Source organism: Alternaria arborescens (genome assembly GCF_004154835.1).
Source record: "Alternaria arborescens strain FERA 675 chromosome Unknown contig_13, whole genome shotgun sequence".
NCBI lineage: Eukaryota > Fungi > Ascomycota > Dothideomycetes > Pleosporales > Pleosporaceae > Alternaria > Alternaria arborescens.
Window position 1 is genome coordinate 250,265 of NW_021167868.1, and position 18,326 is coordinate 268,590.

General features: G+C 52.7%; 5 protein-coding genes across 5 annotated transcripts; 3 read left to right on the top strand and 2 right to left on the bottom strand.

Moving 5' to 3' along the window:
• Positions 1 to 268: 268 nt before the first annotated feature.
• On the top strand, positions 269 to 5,241 carry AA0111_g6210 (Chromodomain helicase; the record flags this gene model as incomplete). The annotated part of the gene is made up of 6 exons (XM_028652408.1): positions 269 to 682; positions 736 to 762; positions 811 to 889; positions 942 to 1,268; positions 1,319 to 5,054; positions 5,103 to 5,241. The coding sequence occupies 6 exons, from the start codon at positions 269 to 271 to the stop codon at positions 5,239 to 5,241; spliced, it is 4,722 nt and encodes a 1,573-aa protein (XP_028506190.1).
• A 1,018-nt stretch (positions 5,242 to 6,259) lies between these two features.
• AA0111_g6211 (Endopolyphosphatase) lies at positions 6,260 to 8,662 on the top strand (the record flags this gene model as incomplete). The annotated part of the gene is made up of 3 exons (XM_028652409.1): positions 6,260 to 6,437; positions 6,490 to 7,027; positions 7,078 to 8,662. 3 exons carry the CDS (start codon positions 6,260 to 6,262, stop codon positions 8,660 to 8,662), a joined length of 2,301 nt encoding a protein of 766 aa, XP_028506189.1.
• Positions 8,663 to 9,875: 1,213 nt separating this feature from the next.
• AA0111_g6212 (Ribosome biogenesis protein) lies at positions 9,876 to 12,279 on the bottom strand (the record flags this gene model as incomplete). Its single annotated transcript, XM_028652410.1, has 2 exons — positions 9,876 to 10,193; positions 10,249 to 12,279. 2 exons carry the CDS (start codon positions 12,277 to 12,279, stop codon positions 9,876 to 9,878), a joined length of 2,349 nt encoding a protein of 782 aa, XP_028506192.1.
• A 264-nt stretch (positions 12,280 to 12,543) lies between these two features.
• On the top strand, positions 12,544 to 16,023 carry AA0111_g6213 (Pre-mRNA-processing ATP-dependent RNA helicase; the record flags this gene model as incomplete). The annotated part of the gene is made up of 2 exons (XM_028652411.1): positions 12,544 to 13,327; positions 13,379 to 16,023. 2 exons carry the CDS (start codon positions 12,544 to 12,546, stop codon positions 16,021 to 16,023), a joined length of 3,429 nt encoding a protein of 1,142 aa, XP_028506191.1.
• A 1,118-nt stretch (positions 16,024 to 17,141) lies between these two features.
• AA0111_g6214 (DNA replication complex GINS protein) lies at positions 17,142 to 17,939 on the bottom strand (the record flags this gene model as incomplete). Its single annotated transcript, XM_028652412.1, has 3 exons — positions 17,142 to 17,235; positions 17,323 to 17,855; positions 17,913 to 17,939. The coding sequence occupies 3 exons, from the start codon at positions 17,937 to 17,939 to the stop codon at positions 17,142 to 17,144; spliced, it is 654 nt and encodes a 217-aa protein (XP_028506186.1).
• Positions 17,940 to 18,326: the final 387 nt, after the last annotated feature.

Consider the following 18,326-nt stretch of genomic DNA (forward strand, 5'->3'; position numbering starts at 1 on the left):
TATATAAAAGCTCCCTATCGCCTTGCATACTCAGTCCGCGCACCCACCGGCTCACGCGACTCCACCGCCCTTCTTCCGTCAAGCGCTCATCCACCAGCACCGCATTCCATCAGACTTCCATTGCACAAGTCTTCACCCTGGTTCCTGGTCGCTTTCTGGCTATTCTGGATCGCGTAGTTCTGCTCTATCCAACGCACCCGCTCCGAGCCGCTGGAGCCCACAGAAGGTTGAAATATCGTGCTGACCATCAACCACAGCCACGTCCATCATGATGCCCTCTTCACCGGGCCATGTCGCCTCGGTACCATACACAAACGGTCATTTGTCGCCTCTCGCAGCCCATACGGCGACCGCCGATAGCTCTTCCCACCACAGCGATAGCGAGCAGTCCGACTCACAAGAGGCCGCCGCAGTTGACCAAGCCTCCGATGTCGACGCGCCAGGAGAGGAATACGACGAAGACGACGAAGTGGCTGCTGCTTCAGACTCGTCCGACGATGTCGATGCCGAGGGCGAGCCAGACGGCGATTACGACTCTGAGTCACCGCCGTCTGCGCAGGAAGAGAGCGACCGCGCCCGGAGTTCATCACAAGAGTCAACTCGACCGCGCAAGCGCAAGGCAAGCGACGAGAAGGAAGACTATATAGAACAGAACCCGGAGCTCTATGGCCTGCGTCGCAGCGTACGTGGCACCTCCAGTCTCTTCTCTATGCACATGAGCTAACCGCAGTTCAGGGTCGTGCCCGCCCTAGTCGTCGCATCGTAAGTGACTCTCAGATGACAGAAGAAGCTATTATTAACTCTCTTTAGATGGATAGTGATGACGAAGATGATGAGGACTACAGCTCTGATCAGCCCCGCAAGCGACAGAGGACAGCCTCGCGCAAGAGTTTGTCTGCCCCATCCTGTCCATCTGAAGTCGTACTAATCCGCCTACCTAGCCTCAAACGTACCCACACCAGTCTACCGCTCAGCCAACTCCGACTCCGAGTCGGATGGCTACGTGGGTGCTCGTCGCAATATCCCAACCAAGAAGCAACGCCAACGTCAGCAAGCCGTTGCTGCAGGCCGCGAGCCTCCATCCCAAGCCGAGGTCCGGTTCTCTGTACGCCGCAGTGCACAGGTTGCGAACTACAACGAGGAGGAAGATGAGGACGAGTTCGTGGAGGATGATGACGATATGACACCCAACTACTGGGCGACCGCGCCAGAGGATACTGGCCCCGTCATTGACAAGATCCTTGACCATCGAGTAAAGGATGGATTAGGTAAGGCGAGCTATCGATCTTTCATGCTGTCTTGTGCTGACTGATGGCAGAAATGGACCCTTCCTTTGACAAGCGCGACTTCGAATACTTGGTCAAATGGCAAGACAAGGCACACTACCACTCCACATGGGAAGACTACAAGACGGCTGCATCATACAAGGGCTACCGCAAGTTGGACAATTACTACAAGGGCCCTGTCCAGAACGACATGTATGTCTACAGCCGCAAGAACGCCGACCCAGAAGAGTACGAGCAACACATGGTCGCACGCGAAGCTGAGCGCGAGAGCCAGCTCGACTTCCACGTCGTAGAGCGTGTCATTGACTCACGAGACGGCGAGGATGAGCTCGAATACTTTGTCAAGTGGAAGGGATTGACATACGAGTTCTGCACATGGGAACCTGCGTCGCTGGTCAGCCGCTTGTCGCAGTCCGAGATCGATCGATTTCTTGACCGCTCGTCGAACCGACCCTCCTCCGACGCCCGCGAGGCGAATCCGAATACTCGCAGGAAGTTTGTCAAGTTGGACACGCAACCTGACTACATCAAGTATGGTCAACTGAGGTCCTTCCAACTTCAGGGTGTCAACTTCCTTGCGCACAACTGGTGTCGAGGCACAAATGTCATCCTTGCCGATGAGATGGGTCTCGGAAAGACAGTGCAGACGGTGTCTTTCATCAACTGGCTGAGGCATGATAGGAGGCAAGACGGCCCCATGATCTGCGTTGTGCCACTATCGACTATGCCTGCCTGGGCGGACACCTTCAACAACTGGACACCCGATGTTAACTATGTCATCTACACCGGTAGAGAAGAGGCCCGCAGCATCATTCGGGACAAGGAGCTGTTGGTCGACGGCAACACTAAGAAGATCAAGTTCAACGTACTGTTGACGACGTACGAGTACGTTCTTGCGGACTGGCAATTCTTGCAGAGCATCAGCTGGCAGTTCCTTGCCGTCGATGAGGCTCACCGATTGAAGAACCGCGAGTCACAGCTGTACGATAGGCTGCGACAGTTCAAGGCACCATGTCGACTTCTCATCACTGGTACTCCCATCCAGAATACGCTGGGTGAGCTAGCTGCCCTCATGGACTTTCTTATGCCAGGAAAGATCACCGTTGACGAGAACGTTGATCTCGCTTCGGAAGATGCCAGCCAGAAGCTTGCCGAACTCAGCTCAGCCATTCAGCCTTATATGATTCGCCGCACCAAGGAGAAGGTGGAGAACGACCTACCTCCTAAGTCTGAGAAGATCCTTCGAGTTGAACTGTCTGACATTCAGCTGGAATACTACAAGAACATCCTCACCCGCAACTACGAGGCTCTCAATGAGGGTGGTGTGGGCCATAAGCAGTCTCTATTGAACATTGTCATGGAGCTGAAGAAGGCTAGTAACCATGCTCTGCTTTTCCCCAACGCCGAAAACAAGCTCGTCAAGCCTGGTGCGTCAAAAGAGGAGACTCTGAAGGCCCTCATTACCTCCAGTGGTAAAATGATGCTGTTGGATCGACTCCTCGGAAAGCTCAAGGCCGACGGTCACCGCGTGCTCATTTTCAGTCAAATGGTGCACATGTTGGACATCTTGACCGACTACCTCAAGCTGCGCAACTACCCCTTCCAGCGTCTAGATGGCACAGTCCCAGCGGCAGAGAGGAAGATCGCTATCGATCACTTCAACTCTCCCGGCAGCGAGGACTACTGCTTCCTGCTATCGACTAGGGCGGGTGGTCTCGGTATCAACTTGATGACTGCTGATACCGTCGTCATCTTCGATTCCGATTGGAACCCTCAGGCAGATCTGCAAGCCATGGCTCGAGCTCATCGTATCGGTCAACAGAAGCCTGTCAGTGTCTATCGTCTTGTCTCGAAAGACACCATCGAAGAGGAGATTCTGGAGCGCGCTCGCAACAAGCGCATGCTTGAGTTCATCACAATCCAGCGTGGTGTGACCGATCGTCAGCAAAAGGAGCTCAACGACAAGATGAGTCGTGCTGCAGCAGAGCCCACTTCCGCCGACGATATCAACAACATTCTCAAGCGCCGTGGACAGAAGATGTTCGAGCAATCTGGCAATCAGAAGAAGCTAGAGGAGCTCGACATTGATTCAGTCTTGGAGAATGCTGAAGAACACAAGACCGAGCAGGCTGCTGGTCTTACATCTGATGGTGGCGAAGAGTTCCTCAGGAACTTTGAGTACACTGATGTCAAGATCGATCTCGAATGGGACGACATCATTCCAAAAGAAGAGTTGGAGGCAGTCAAGGCTGACATTCAGCAGCGGAAAGATGAAGAAGAGACTCAGAAGCTGCTTGAGGAGAATGCTCCACGGAAGCGCAAAGCAGCCTCAGCAAGCGCACGAGAACAGCGAGCTGCAAAGAAGCGAGCACTTGAGGCTTCTCAAGTCGATGCCGATGATGATGAGCAATCCGAGCAAGACGATAGCGTCAAGCGTGACCCTAAGCGCCCTCTTAACACGAAGGAGGCTCGTAACCTTATCGGCGCATACTGCCGGTATGGCTCGCTCGATGAGCGTGGCGAGGAGATGCTTCGCGCGGCAAGGCTTGTCGGTCGTGACATGGGTGTCGTCAAAGCTACGCTCGACGAGATCATTGCCATGAGCACGCAGCTCGTTAAGGACGAGCAGACTAGGCTCAAGAACTTGGAGGCTGAGACCAAGCGCCCGATTACGAAGAAGGACAAGAAAGCTGTCCTTTTCGACTTCGGTAACGTCAAAAAGGTCAACGCAGAGACCATCCTGGAGCGACCTATCGAGATGCGCGTCCTGAAGGAAGCGGTTGAGGCAACATCGGAGTGGCGCAACTTCCGTGTACCGGACGCTATCAAGCCTGCAAGCTACTCTTGTCCCTGGGGTGCACGTGAAGACGGTATGCTTTGTATTGGCATCCAGCGCCACGGCTACGGCGCGTGGATCCCCATTCGTGACGATCCAGATCTTGGATTGACAGACAAGTTCTACCTCGAGGAGCACCGTGTCGACAAGAAGGAAGAGCGGACCAAGGCTGACGAGAAGAATGCCAAGTCCCCTGGTGCTGTGCATCTGGTTCGTCGCGCGAACTATTTGCTTACTGTTCTCAAAGACAAGAGCACGTCGGACCCCAATGTCAAGCGCTTGATGGAAAACCATCACCGCAACAACAAGAAGCATCAGTTGAATATCGCGCGTCGGGCAGATAAGGGTGTCTCTGCTAGTCCTGCTCCAGCTGGCCTAGCACGCAAGGTGCAAGGACGGGATTCAGAGCGTCCTACGCATCGCGCCCATAGCGGTAGCGAGATCCGTCGTCCTGACAGTCGAACTGAAGGTCGCCATCACGATCGGAGCCGAGATGATCGCCCTAGGCATAGCGACCAATACAGGCCATCTGATGCCCACCGCAAGGAACATCGCAACGACCGCGGCAGCATTGATCGTCGTGCGCAGACGTCTGATCGCAATGGTACGCCAGAAAACCGTAAGAAGTCGAACGGCGATATGGATAGACAGCGACCACGCCTTTCTGAAGACCGTCCACGCTCTCATAGTCAGAGCCAAGTACCCGACCGCAGTGTGGAGACGCCCAAGCCTAAGGAGAAGAAGCCGGATGATTTCCTTGAGCGGAAGCTTCGACCTGTGCGCGACAATCTGGGCCGCCTTAAAAAGGCGACACCAAAGAACTACCCGCAGAAGGAGACCATGGTCAAGGTCCTTAAGATTGAGTTGATCGCCATCGGCAACTTCATCCGCGCAGAGACTCGGGATAATGTGGAGCTCGAGGATCGTCTATGGTAAGCATGCATAACGATGTTCTGCACACAGACGCTAACTAATGACAGGAACTACACCATCAACCACCATTGGCCTCGGCCTGGCGTCACTGTCGCGGCTGTCAAGGGCATGTACAACAAGATGCTGAGCCAAGAGAAGCCAGCGGCGAGCGCGACTCCAACAAACGGACAAAAGAACGGCGCTTGAGGATCCATTCCTGTACGGATGCATAGTATGCCTATACATCATTCATAACTCATATCATCGGCATATGGGCGTTTTCGATTTCTACGGCGGCGGCACACACCGTCATGTATATTTGCAGCATAGCGTAGGTGTTCGGCTCGGTTGACTACTCAAGATATGACTAGTTACGGGCACTGTTTGATTCTTCGTCTTTCTCACTGTATTGCATGGACTGCCTAGTTAGGGCGCGTCCCGGGGTTTATGATTTTCGCTGGGCGGCGCAAATAAAAACTAGCGTACAGGTTGTTGAACAAGCATCGAAAGCACTTGGGATAGTGCACATGATATTTCAAGAAGGGAAGGTCTTTCTGCAAAGAGAGAATTCATCTTTAGCAACATGTAGATTCAGCACCTGCAGGTCTGCAATATGCAATGAACTACACACATCACCCTCCCGGCTCACTGCGTGATGTGAAGTTACTGCACGCTGATGTTGAGGTATTATTTTCGACTGCAGCCTTGGCTTACGTGAAGGATGAAATGTGATCACGCGAGTCATCTGCTGCCCAATCTTCAAGATCTACCGCCCTCCGGGTTGGATTCTTGGTTGTCTAGAGTATTCGACGGCCCACACGTGGCTTGGAAGCCAAGCGGTGAGTGATAGTTGGGGTGGTGGTTGCGGCATATTGAGCAACAGACACTGAGCAAATTCGAGGCGAAGAATGTCGGGCACTTGAACATCACACGATCAACGGACGCGTAGTACTAGCGAGACATGTGTGGCTGTGGGGAAGGGCATGTGTATGCCTCATGCTGGGGGATGTGTGGGAGATGTGCTAGTGCGCGGGCAATGACGCACCAATGACAAGGGTTGCTGAAGGATCGTGCTCCAGTGGTGGCTCCCTGTTGCGCCTTCCTTCCCCGACGGGCCATCAGGGTATCCTGTCTTCGGCGGCGGCGCTTCTACATAGTATTCCTGGATATACAGTCGCACGACACCCCAGAGTTGCTCGCAAATGCCTTGTCTTGACTCTTCACCATGATAGACATGCTGCGCGTACGGGACGTATGTTTATGCGGGCTGCTTTTCTGGGCACACGCGACAGCGGTCCCGCCTAACGCGGCAGGTGCTGCAGAAAACAGCCGCGATGCGGGTTCTGGATCCATAGACGCGGATAGTCGACGAAAGCTTGCGGGCAGGTTCCTCCATATTACAGGTACGTCTTATCTGATCTTCAGGGCAGAGTCGCGACTAACGTCATGATGCAGACTTTCATCCAGACCCATTCTACAAGACATATTCCAGCACAGAATCCGACGCGGCGTGCCATCGCAGACATGGACCCGCTGGCCTTTATGGCGCAGAAACTACCGGCTGCGACTCCCCCTTCGCGCTTGTCAACCAGACGTTCAAATGGATAGAAGACAACCTAAAAGACGATATAGACTTCATAATATGGACCGGCGACTCGGCGCGACACGACAATGACGAGGACATACCACGGACGCAGAAGCAGGTCATCGAGCAGAACGAGTACATGGTCTCCAAATTCGCCGAAGTTTTTGGACTGAGCGGCCAGGGCCATGGCCCCAACAGCTTCGAGATACCCATAGTACCGACTTGGGGAAACAACGATATCATGCCACACAATATTTTCACACCCGGCCCAAACAGATGGACCATCAAGTATCTCGACATATGGCGGGGCTTCATACCTGAGGCGCAAAGACATCAGTTCCAGCAAGGAGGATGGTTTTCAGTCGAGGTGATTCCAGGAAAGCTGGCTGTTATCAGCTTGAACACCATGTAAGTGGCAAAGGAAATCATATCTCTGGGAAAGAGACTGACTTGCGCAGATACTTCTTCACCTCCAACTCGGCTGTTGACGGCTGCGCAAAGAAACACGAACCCGGGTACGAACACATGGAATGGCTGCGCATTCAGCTTCAAATCCTGCGAGATCGCGGCATGAAGGCTATACTCATCGGCCATGTACCACCCGCTCGAGTCGACAGCAAAGAAAGTTGGGACGAGACATGCTGGCAAAAGTACGCACTCTTCGGGCGACAGTTCCGAGACGTCATCGTAGGAAGCCTCTATGGGCACATGAATATCGATCACTTCATGCTACAGGATTTCGAACATATCGAAAAGGATACAGAAAATGGAAAAATGGGAGCAATCAAAAGCAGGCCTTCGTTAGCCAACGATATCAATCTTCTTGAAGACGGAGAAGTAACAGTGGCGTCTGCGTCCGACTACTTACTTAATCTAAGAGAAGCCTGGGCTCAGCTACCTGCGCCCCCAGCGAAGTCGAACAAGAAGTCGCGCTCGAAGAATGTCGATGAAGGGGAGGACGGAGATTCGGTATGGGCATGGTTCGTATCCATGTTTGGGAAATCCTCGAAAGATCGGAAGGAAGAGAGGAAGAAGTATCTGGAGAAGATTGGTGGGAGATACGCTGAACGCTATGCGGTAACACACGTCGCACCCAGCGTAGTACCGAACTACTTCCCCACCCTTCGCATCATCGAGTACAATATTACTGGCCTGGAACACCTCAACGTAGCTTCTAGCCCTATCAGCCCACCAACGATCGATACACCCGTTGAGCAACTGCCGATCACCGCCACCAATTTCGACGACGATGAAGAATACTTACGAGACGTGGAGACTGCGCGAAAGAGGAAACACAAAGGCAGGAAAGACAAGAAGAAGCAACGAAAGTACAAATTCAAGGTTCCAGACGGCCCCTCGAAATCCGCCCCGCCTGGTCCGGCATACTCGCCCCAGACTCTAACATGGACGCGACATGTTCAATATTTTGCAAACCTCACGCACATCAACAACGACTTTCTCGAGCCTCCGCCGGAGATTGCCGAAACTGCCGCCGCCGAGACTACGATAAACGAAGACTCCGCAAGTACCATTTTCGGGTTTGCAGTCAGCCCCGATGGCAAGCTGGAGAACAAGAAGTGGAACGAAGGCAAGCATAAAAAACACCAGGGCAAGCAACCTCGGCCAGAGCCACATCCCAACGAGTTCGTATTCGAGATTGAGTACGACACGAAAAAGGACAGGGGGTTTTCCGATCTTACAGTAAGGCGGTGGGTGGAGTATGCCAGGAAGATTGGATCATCTGCATCGAAAAGTGCTCAAGTTGAAGAAGAGGAAGTAGCAGACATGGTCGGAGATGAAGATTTTGAGACGGATGAAGACGAAGACGATGAGCTCAATACGACGAAGGGAAAGAAGCACAAGCATAAGAAGGGGAAGAAAGGAAAGCATCATAAGAAACACAAGGCGTCAAGGGAATGGTTCACTTTCGTTAAGCGAGCATTCGTGGGCACCATGGATCCTCACGAAATCAAGCAATTGTTCAACGCGGGATCGTCATCATCAGAAGCATCGGAAGAGGCGCAGGAGGTTATGGAGTTGTAGGTGGTTGTTTGATGGATGCATTAGAGAGCGTTGCTGAGGCACGCTCATAGATACCCTTCTGGCGTTTGATGGCCGACCTTTTTTCTTTGAAGATTTTGTAGGGAAGATGTGTATATGTAAGTGGCAAGTGACGGGATGTGGGCAGTCTTAGCGTGCATAGCATATCATGATATGGTTGAACCTGTATTAAGAGGGAACGGGAACCAAAACAAGAATCAGTCTCATGTAATCGCGTACAAACTTACCCAATGCTAGCAGAAACCTGATTTCTGCATAGTCGATGAGAACCAGCCTTTGCACCGTATTACCGAAGTGCTTCACATGCAGTAGGTGGCGCACTGGTTGGTAGTCTGAATATACCGCATTCGGCAGCTTTCGCTAGAACCGTTGACGGCGGTACAGAACTATGTCAAAAGTTTTGCGCGCCAAGCTGCCGGTCCGCCCCAACACCATTTTGGGCAATACTTTTTTTTGGTGATAACTCATCGAAAACTGCATCTTTTTTTATGTTTAAAAAGCAGGATTTCATTATCGATAACTAATACCTTGCCAAAGATTCGTACGCCCTAGGCTTCGCGGGAACTTGATATTTGTCGTTGGCAGATTGGTAGGTCGGGGGTTACGGCTCTGAGTTACCGTGTTAGGCAAGTTTGAAAAGGTGTAGATCGCGGTGGGGAAATGTTCACTCAACGCCCCAGGTGAGCCAGGCGAGCGCGGTGTTGCGAAAGACACCTTTCCTGGCCACAATCCGCCACAGACGTTGCTAACAAATCCGATAATCTTTTGCGCGGTCGATATTCGGATTTTTCAAATGTCAAATGCATACTGTGCGCTCGATTCTTGCCTGCCTGCTTCCATGTTGTTCATGACAACGACCGCTTTTGTTACCACCAACCGGTCTCTAGGCTTGATGGTATGAGTTGGACTATGTAAATGCTTGGACAATACAGCAGGACCTTTGCATATCAGAGGGATCTTTACATAAGCTGTAAAGATGATAAGCCATTTGGGCACAATGAGCGATATGCTGAAGTTTCGTCTTTTCTAGCCAGCACAGTCGGCAGTACACTATTACATGATATGTCGTTGCCCGTAGATCACAAGTAGTCCAAGGATACAGATTGGGGACAAAAGCATTGAATCTGTTGCATTTTCCGTAATTGCTCCAACGCCATGCAGAATGCAAGTCATGTAGAAAAGGCATATTACACATCTAGCTCCATAACCTCAATGTTCCGTCTGCACCAGCCGACACACACCACGGCTCCCTAGGATGCCAGTCTAGGCCCATGACACCCAACCTGCTCTTGACCTTGTGTCCACGCAATACCTTCAGGGGTACGATAGTTGCATTCTCCATTAGGTCGCCTACAACCTTTCCATGGAAAATTTGGATGGTGCCGTCGTCGGAGGTATCGGCAAAAAGAGGTAGACCACCTTGATGGAAGCGTACTGCACGGATAGCCTCCTTGTGGAAACGAAGAGTCTTGTAGGGCTTGTTGGAGAGGTCGAGATCGTGCCAAAGGAGGCGCTGCATGGAAAGTCAGTGAATGCTTTACTAAAAGTTTGGTGTGACCGGAACTTACCTTGTCGTATGTTCCGACGATGATGTTGTCACCACCAGGATGTACGTCAATCGAGGAGATCCACTTGGCACCTGGTTGCAAGATTTTAACGAGTTCCTGCTTGGCGAGATCGTAGCTGCGGATGGTGTTGCGGGTAGCGACAAAGAAGATAGCCTTGGAAGGGTGGAACTGTGCGGTTTGAGCGATACCCTTCAAGCGGCGGAAGGGAAGTTGAGTGAGATGTTTTGAGACGGTGTGAATGGCTACTGCTGTGCTTTGACCCCGAGGCGATACTGTGGCGAAGTAGTCTCCTCTCCGGTGCCAGTTGACAATCTTGACAGCTGATCGGACTTCGACTTGAACCAGGACGCCCTTGTTTTCAAGGCGAGCTCCAGGACGGGACCATTTGCCAGGTGCTTGCTTGGGTGCTTCACCATCATTTGATTTCGGCTTCGACGTTGCGTAACCCCAACCTGCGTCGAGAACTTCGCGACTGGCCTGCTCAATGTCGGGTGACAGAAGAGTGAAAGGTACGATGAGATAGACGTTCTCGCCACAAGCCGCAGCGACTACGGCGGCGTCCTTGGTAGGTCTCCATTGTACGGCATCCACGGCCTCTTCATCTGACAACTTTGCATTCCAGACTTGGCGACCTGTCAAAATCTCCCAGATTCTCACATAGCCATCGTCACCTCCGCTCGCAACAAAGATACCGTTGGGATCGATCGATACACAACGGACGCGTCCTTCTTGTCCACGGAATATCGCCGCGCAGGTAGTTGGGAAAGGCTTCAGTTCCTCCGGGTTAGGTAGCTTGGGGAGAAGTGATTCAGGGTCGATATTCAGTCGATTCCTTCGAATACGAGGAGCCAGGTAGAGATCCAAGCTTCGCTCAAATCGCTCCTTGACGAATGTCTCATAACCAGGAACCTTGCGCAACGCAGCGTAGTCCTTGGGCAGGAAGTCCGTCTCTCGGTCCTCCTCGTCTTGTTCCAGCCATGCCTGCTCCTCAGCCTTATCCGGTAGATACTCGGGCGGTGGGTGGTAACTCGCTTCGTAGCCAGGTGGTGGCAGCTTAGGCGCAGGAATATGCATTGAGTTGTCTGGTCGTGGCTTCTCGTCGGCCCATACATCGAAAGTGAAAACGTCCTGCTCCTCTTCCTGCTCCTCAGGTGCCTTGTACGGCTGGATCCTGCCTTCTCTGATCGCCTTGACGAGCTTCATGACACGCTTCGCCTCGTGCTTGGAAGGAATGAATCGTCGCTTAGGCTCTGGTGCAGCGCTCAGTGGCATAATCTCCTGGTGGCCAGAGAAGTAGGCGACCATCTCTGGGTATGGGTCATATCCATCCTCGACCACCTCGTTCCTTGTGAGCTTCTTGAGTACCTGCAGCTCCTCGTCCGTCAGGTTCAGCGGCTTTCCTGTCTGAGGATCCGTCAAGCCTGTCCAACCCTTCGGTATGTCGATGCTGTCCAACAGCGCGTCCAGTGCTTCGCCCTTTGCTGGGCGCATGATCTTCTTGCCATTGATATCGTAGCCAATATGCGGGTATTCATCGTAGTACTTGAGGTCGATGTTGCCGATCGTGTTCGTAGCTTCGGCGTCAGAATCGTCCGACTCGTAGACTGGGTCGATTTCCTTGTAGATGTAACGAGTATTGCCGTGCGCGTCCGTTGTGACAGTGTAGTTGGGCTTGAGATCTTCATCATCGTCCAATGCTCCTGTTGCATTGCCATAGGCGTCCAGATCCATCTCATGTGTTGGTACTCCATTCTTCTTGCGCAGCGGAACATCTGAGGTGTTCAGATTGCGCATTTCCTCACGAATTTGCTCCGAGTCGCTGTCTTCCTCCTCCTCTTCGTCTTCGTCAGACAGGCCCTCGATCACACTGCTGGCATCGGTATCGGCATCTTCATCTTGGCTGTCGTCCGAGTCGTCCTCGGAATGCGACAAGATGCCTTCCAGCAATCCGTCGCCCAGCTCGTCCTCCGATTCGCTTGGCTCGGGCGCCGGGCGCGTAACTACCTTTCTCTTGCGCGGATTGACAGACATATCTGGTGTTTGATGTTCACTTGTCACGTTCACCTCGGACTGTCGCAACTTCCCAAAAATTATCGCTAGCGTCCAAGATTTCGGTTTTAGCGCGTCGCACGTGCCAGGCGACCATCAGCCAAGGAAACATGCTCGGGGACCCTATTCGTTACAACTTTCAAACTCCGCAGCTCACTTATACCCCACGCAATTGCACCCGCCCGCATCTGCTGCTCGAGGACGCCACATTCAAACTGATTACAGCAGTAACTTCACCGACTCAAGATGGCGACGCGCCACACTGATTACGATCGTAGACGCCATTCCCCGCGCCGAGACCGTGACCGCGACCGCGGAGATCGTGGAGACCGCTATGGCGAGGGACGATTTAGAGACGACCGTGACCGCCGGGACCGCCGTGATGACCGGAGAGAGCGGGACCGCGACACGTACCGTCGACGTTCGCGCTCTCCACCACCTCGCCGCCGCGACCGATCTCGAGACCGTGGCGACCGTGGTGTAGACCGTGGAGACAGCTACAGGCGCGACCGCGATGGCGACAGAGACAGGGACAGGCGTCGCCGCTCCACTTCTCGCCGGCCTGGTTCTCGTTCCTCTGTCACACCGGCACCTGGATCCGACAGCTACAGGCGTGATGACAGGCGCGACGACAGGCGCGATCGACTGGAGCCTTCCTCGCGCGACGAGAGGAAGAAAGATCCCGAGACGCAGGTCAAGGACAAGCTCGCTGACCGCGCTGCGAAGCTGGCCGAGTGGAAGAAGCTCAACGCAGAGCGTCTGGGCAAGGAGAAGACGGATACGCCTGGCTCTGGTGCTTCACCAGCTATTACTGCGCCTGCAACACCCTCGGCTGCTGCGACACCTCCGCCGGCCCCAGTGGCTGAAGCAAAGCTTGATACCGCTAAGACCAAAGCTGTTCTACAGAAGAGCGCTACTGAGAAACTCAAACAGAAGCAGCCCGAGAAGTCGACCTTCAGGCTGGATGCTTCCGCCGCAGCACGCCCACTAGATATGGCCAAGCCTGCTGGAAAGACTGTCACCGCTAGTAGTAAGTCTTTCTCTGGATCCTCTGCTACGAACCACAGGCTGACCCTTGCAGAACCTCCCGTCGCTAAGGCTAATGGTAACATTGGTGCTTTCGGTCTCAAGACTAAGACTGCCGCTGAGACCGAAGAGGAGACTTCCAGAAAAGCCCTGCTCGACGAGGAAGGCCCCACCAAAAAGCGCAAGCTCCAGGCCCTCCCCGAGTTTACCACCAACGACGAACCCGAGCCTGAGGCTGATGGCGCTGACCACGACTCCGAGATGAGTGGAATCGGCAGTGACGACGAAGAGAACAACGCCGAGTTCCAGGCTCGCCTTGAGAAGCGTCGTGCGGAGATCGCCAACGAGAACCAAGCAGACGCAACCATGGGAGAAGCATCTGCTGTCGAAGCCCCCGCCGACGACAAGATGGAAGTTGACGAAAATGCAGGCGCCGAAGAAGATGAAATCGACCCTCTCGATGCCTTCATGGCCGATCTTTCTGAGCCACAACCAAGCCGTGGGGCTCCTTCGGGTCAAGCTATGTTTGCTGACGAGCTTGAGCCTGTCGAGACCTCTGTCGAGGCTGAAGACCTTCTCGCCCTTCGTGCTGCAAAGAAGAAGAAGAAGGAGGTACCTACCGTCAACCACGATAAAGTTGAGTACGAGCCATTCAGGAAAAACTTCTACACTGAACCCTCCGAAGTTGCACAGATGACACCTGAAGAAGTTGCCGATCTGCGTCACGAACTTGATGGTATCAAGGTCAAGCCGGATGATGTACCCCGTCCCGTCACCAAGTGGGCCCAGATGGGCTTGCTGCAAGCTACCATGGATGTATTCACTAAGATCGGCTATGAGAGGCCCACGGGTATCCAGTCTCAAGGTGTGCCTACAATCCTCTCTGGTAGGGATCTTATCGGAGTAGCCAAGACTGGTTCCGGAAAAACACTCGCCTTTGGTATCCCTATGATTCGTCATGTCCTTGATCAACGCCCTTTGAAACCTACTGATGGACCCATTGGATTGATCCTCGCTCCAACTCGAGAGCTGGCACTCCAGATTGTCAATGAGCTCAAACCATTCCTCGCTGCATCTGGCGTTACGATCAAGTGTGCTTATGGCGGTCAACCCATCTCCGATCAAATCGCTATGATTAAGCGTGGAGGCATCCATATCTTATGTGCAACTCCAGGCAGAATGATTGATCTGACAAACGTCAACCAAGGCAGAGTGCTTTCTTTCCGACGTATCACTTATGTGGTCCTTGATGAAGCTGATCGTATGTTCGATATGGGCTTTGAGCCTCAAGTCATGAAGATTCTTGCGAATGTACGCCCTGATCGTCAAACTGTCCTCTTCTCAGCAACTATGCCAAAGAACATGCAGTCCTTGGCTCGCAAAGCACTGCATGATCCAGCCGAGATCACCATTGGTGGCAAGAGCAAGGTTGCTCCTGAGATCACTCAGGTCATCTCTGTCGTCCCGAATAGTTATGAGAAGAAGGTTCACAAGACGCTGCTATATCTTGGTCAGCTGTTCTCTGAAGATGAGAATGCCCAGGTGTTGATCTTCACTGAGCGACAAGAGACAGCTGAAGACCTCTTGTCCAAGCTTTACAAGTCTAAGTATTTCTCTGTCAACACGATACATGGAGCCAAAGATCAGACCGATCGTAACGAAGCGATCAATGACTTTAAGCAAGGTGTTCTTTCTATTCTTATTGCCACATCTGTAGCAGCTCGTGGTCTTGATGTACCTGGACTGGCCATGGTACTAAACTTCGATTCACCTACCCACTTGGAAGATTACGTGCACCGCTGCGGACGTACCGGTCGTGCTGGTAACAAGGGCACAGCCATCACACTCATCGAGAACCCCGGTCAAGAGCGCTTCGCACTCCACATTGTCAAGGCACTCAAGGAGAGTGGTACAGAAGTACCTCCAGAGCTTCAAGAAATGGCTAACACGTTCCATGAGAAGGCCAAGGCAGGTACCGAGAAGTACTACGGTGGTTTCGGTGGTAAGGGTCTTGACAAGCTTGACGCAGCACGTGCTCTTGAGAAGAAGCGCGAGAAGCGTCAACTCAAGCTCGAAGGTGTTGATGAAAGCGACGAGGAGGAGGAGATTGCGCCGATCATTAAGAAGCCTGAAGTTGCTGGTCCGGGTGTCGTCAAGGCCGCTGACCCTGCTGCAGCTGACGCCGAGGATCAACCACACTGGATGAAGCTCCTAAACAGTAAGATTGTGGTTAGCAAGACCGAACGCCCTGAAGCTTCTGCTTCTGGCAAACCGATGACCGCGCGCGAGCGAGCAATGGCCGCTGCTTCCAAGGTCGACGGAAGACTGAGCAAGAAGGGTATGATCCACGCAGGTCAGCCCATCGACAACAAAGGCCCAGATGCTGGTCTTTATCACTCGACTATTGAAATCAACGACTTCCCTCAGAAAGCTCGATGGGCCGTCACCAACCGCACCAACGTCGCCAAGATTCTGGAACAAACTGGTGTCTCTATCACGACCAAGGGCAACTTTTACCCAGCTGGCAAGCAGCCTGGTGAGACTGATCTTCCTAAATTGTACATTCTTGTAGAGGGCGATACCGAAAACATCGTCACACAGGCTATGATGGAGCTTACCCGTCTTCTACGCGAGGGGACAATTGCAGCTGAGGACGCATCTGCGACTCGCGGACCAACTGGGCGTTATTCAGTTGTCTGAGAGACTTGATAAAGGTAAATTCCGCTTGTTGCAATCTTTTTTCTTTTCCATGGCGTCAGTTCACTGCATTGGGAGGGATGGTTCACTGGATTGATCAGAATGGCATCGGATGGAGTTAAAGGTTTTAATAAGACTACGCTTGAGAGAGTAGTATCGGCTTCACCACATATCCCTTGGCTGTACTAAAACGTAAGTGCTGGCCTGACACACCGCTTAATGTTTTCTCTGATTTACACACCCCGTCGCAGGTCATTTCTTCGTTGATGGGCTTCTACCATGGCAAAAGGACCACGGTGTTGAAGTTGCGACCACATCATTGTACGTTAATGGATCAACCACGTAGTTCACCGATATATCACGTGGGAATGATCAGTCTTGATTTCAGGAGACGCAATATTTCGTCAAGATCTAGTTATAGGTCTCACTACCAGTTCTGTATTTCCATACACAAGTGTGCCCACAGATGGTGAACAAACAAAACTTCTCAGAACATGCGTGCCAATATACATGCAAGCGAATGTCGGCGAGTTATGCTCTCTGACCTAAATCCCTTGGTATGACTACGACCTATTGCCCAGTATGTAATGACGTACCGATGCAGATACTAACTGACGGCGGTATCGCCAGCCAGGATCCATTAATGGTATTTTACATGCATGTCGGACATGTGCCTGTGTTGGCGCCGTAGTTGCATGCATCCTTCCTCCCAGTCCACAGGCCGACTAACAGACCTGCTGCAAAGAGTGCATCTAGCGTCCATCTCTGCCTATTTTAAGAATCCTACAGGAGTCTGTGGGGGGCAAGGTCCAGTGAAGATTTCTGACAGCGTGGTATTCCTCCCAATGGTGATGGTGGGCGGCGCGTGCTTCCAGAAAACACAGCCTTGCCGCCACTGAGATCTGGATCTGGATATCCCTTGGTCTCGAATGCAGGTCGGCAACCCAGCTTCAGGGCTGATCTTACAAAAGTGTTTTGGGGGCCAGGTCACGGAAGTGTGAAGGATTTGCTAAATCAATATCTCCACGGGAGGACATACCAGGTTAATTGGTTGGTTGAGAAGGCATGCTGTGTGATGCTGCATGGCAAGGAGAGTCGATCTCACATGTATTGGAGAGAGATTAGCTTAGACGTTGGAGGTATCCTTGCGTGATAAGGCGTTCAACGTCGCCATGCCGGACGTAGAATTGCGAGTTCTTGGTCAGGGTTATGGACCTTATAGTCAGTTAGCAGAGGCGTGGTATTGGGCATATTGTCCCGTTAAAGAACAACCTTCGGCATGCCGAGATTGTCATCACGTACCCGTATTCCGTCTGTATTTCGCCCGCATCCTTTAGGACGCGAACGTCGATGAACAGATCGCGAGGCGGCTCCAGACTCCCCGTCAGATCGATGTCGGTCCATTGCCCCTTGTACGCAGCAAGCAGATCGCTGTACTGCCTCACGTATTCTTCCTCTTCTGGACTCAGACTGCTCTCTTCTTTTCCGCCTCCGGCACCCATACCATTCCCCCTCCCTCCTTCTCCACTATGGTCCTTGCTGCCCTGTTGCTCCAGCACATCGATACCCTCCCAGCAGTATTCCTCCAGTTTGTCGCTCCGCACACGGTGGTAGGCGAGTAGACACCGCTTGTTCCGGCGCATACACAAGTGGTTTACAAGGAGAGCGCAGGCTGTTTCAGGCGATGCGCTGGGGTTGAAGGAGCCGCTGTAGGGAGCGAGGATCGACGAAACATCTTTGTCGAGGTCGCGCACTTCGCGGACTATGGAGCGCGTGAGCTCTGAGGCATAGGGCGGAAGATGGGGAAGGGCAAGAGTGCGCTTCGCGTTTTGCACCTGGGCTTTGTTAGACAGGTCGTGGAGCAGCAAAATTGGAGGTGCATTGAATCTTACTAATTTATTGGCCGCTTCTCCATACATGATCTATATTATTTTTTTCAATCTCCTCGAATGTCTTATTTCTTGGTAGTAACGGAGAATGTGCTGATTCAGGCAAACAGAACGGCCGCTGCAAGTTGTGGGACACGCAAAGTTGTCAGGTTCTCGAGATGACGCGCCGTGATGGATATGGTTTGTGGGTGCTTGATCGGGCAATACTAGGACAGTTGACGTCTATATCTTGCTGTGGATATTTCTTGGATCCTCTCTTCCACCAAGACAGGCGCGTTCGCGACGCGGGGACAGGTGGGGCTGGACGGGCCTTGGCTTTGTCGAGTCCAACTTCACTCTTCCGGCAACCCCTTCGACAAGACCAGCAACCCACGCAAGCTCATTCGCCAGCACCTTCAAACCCTCCGCTAGTGGTAT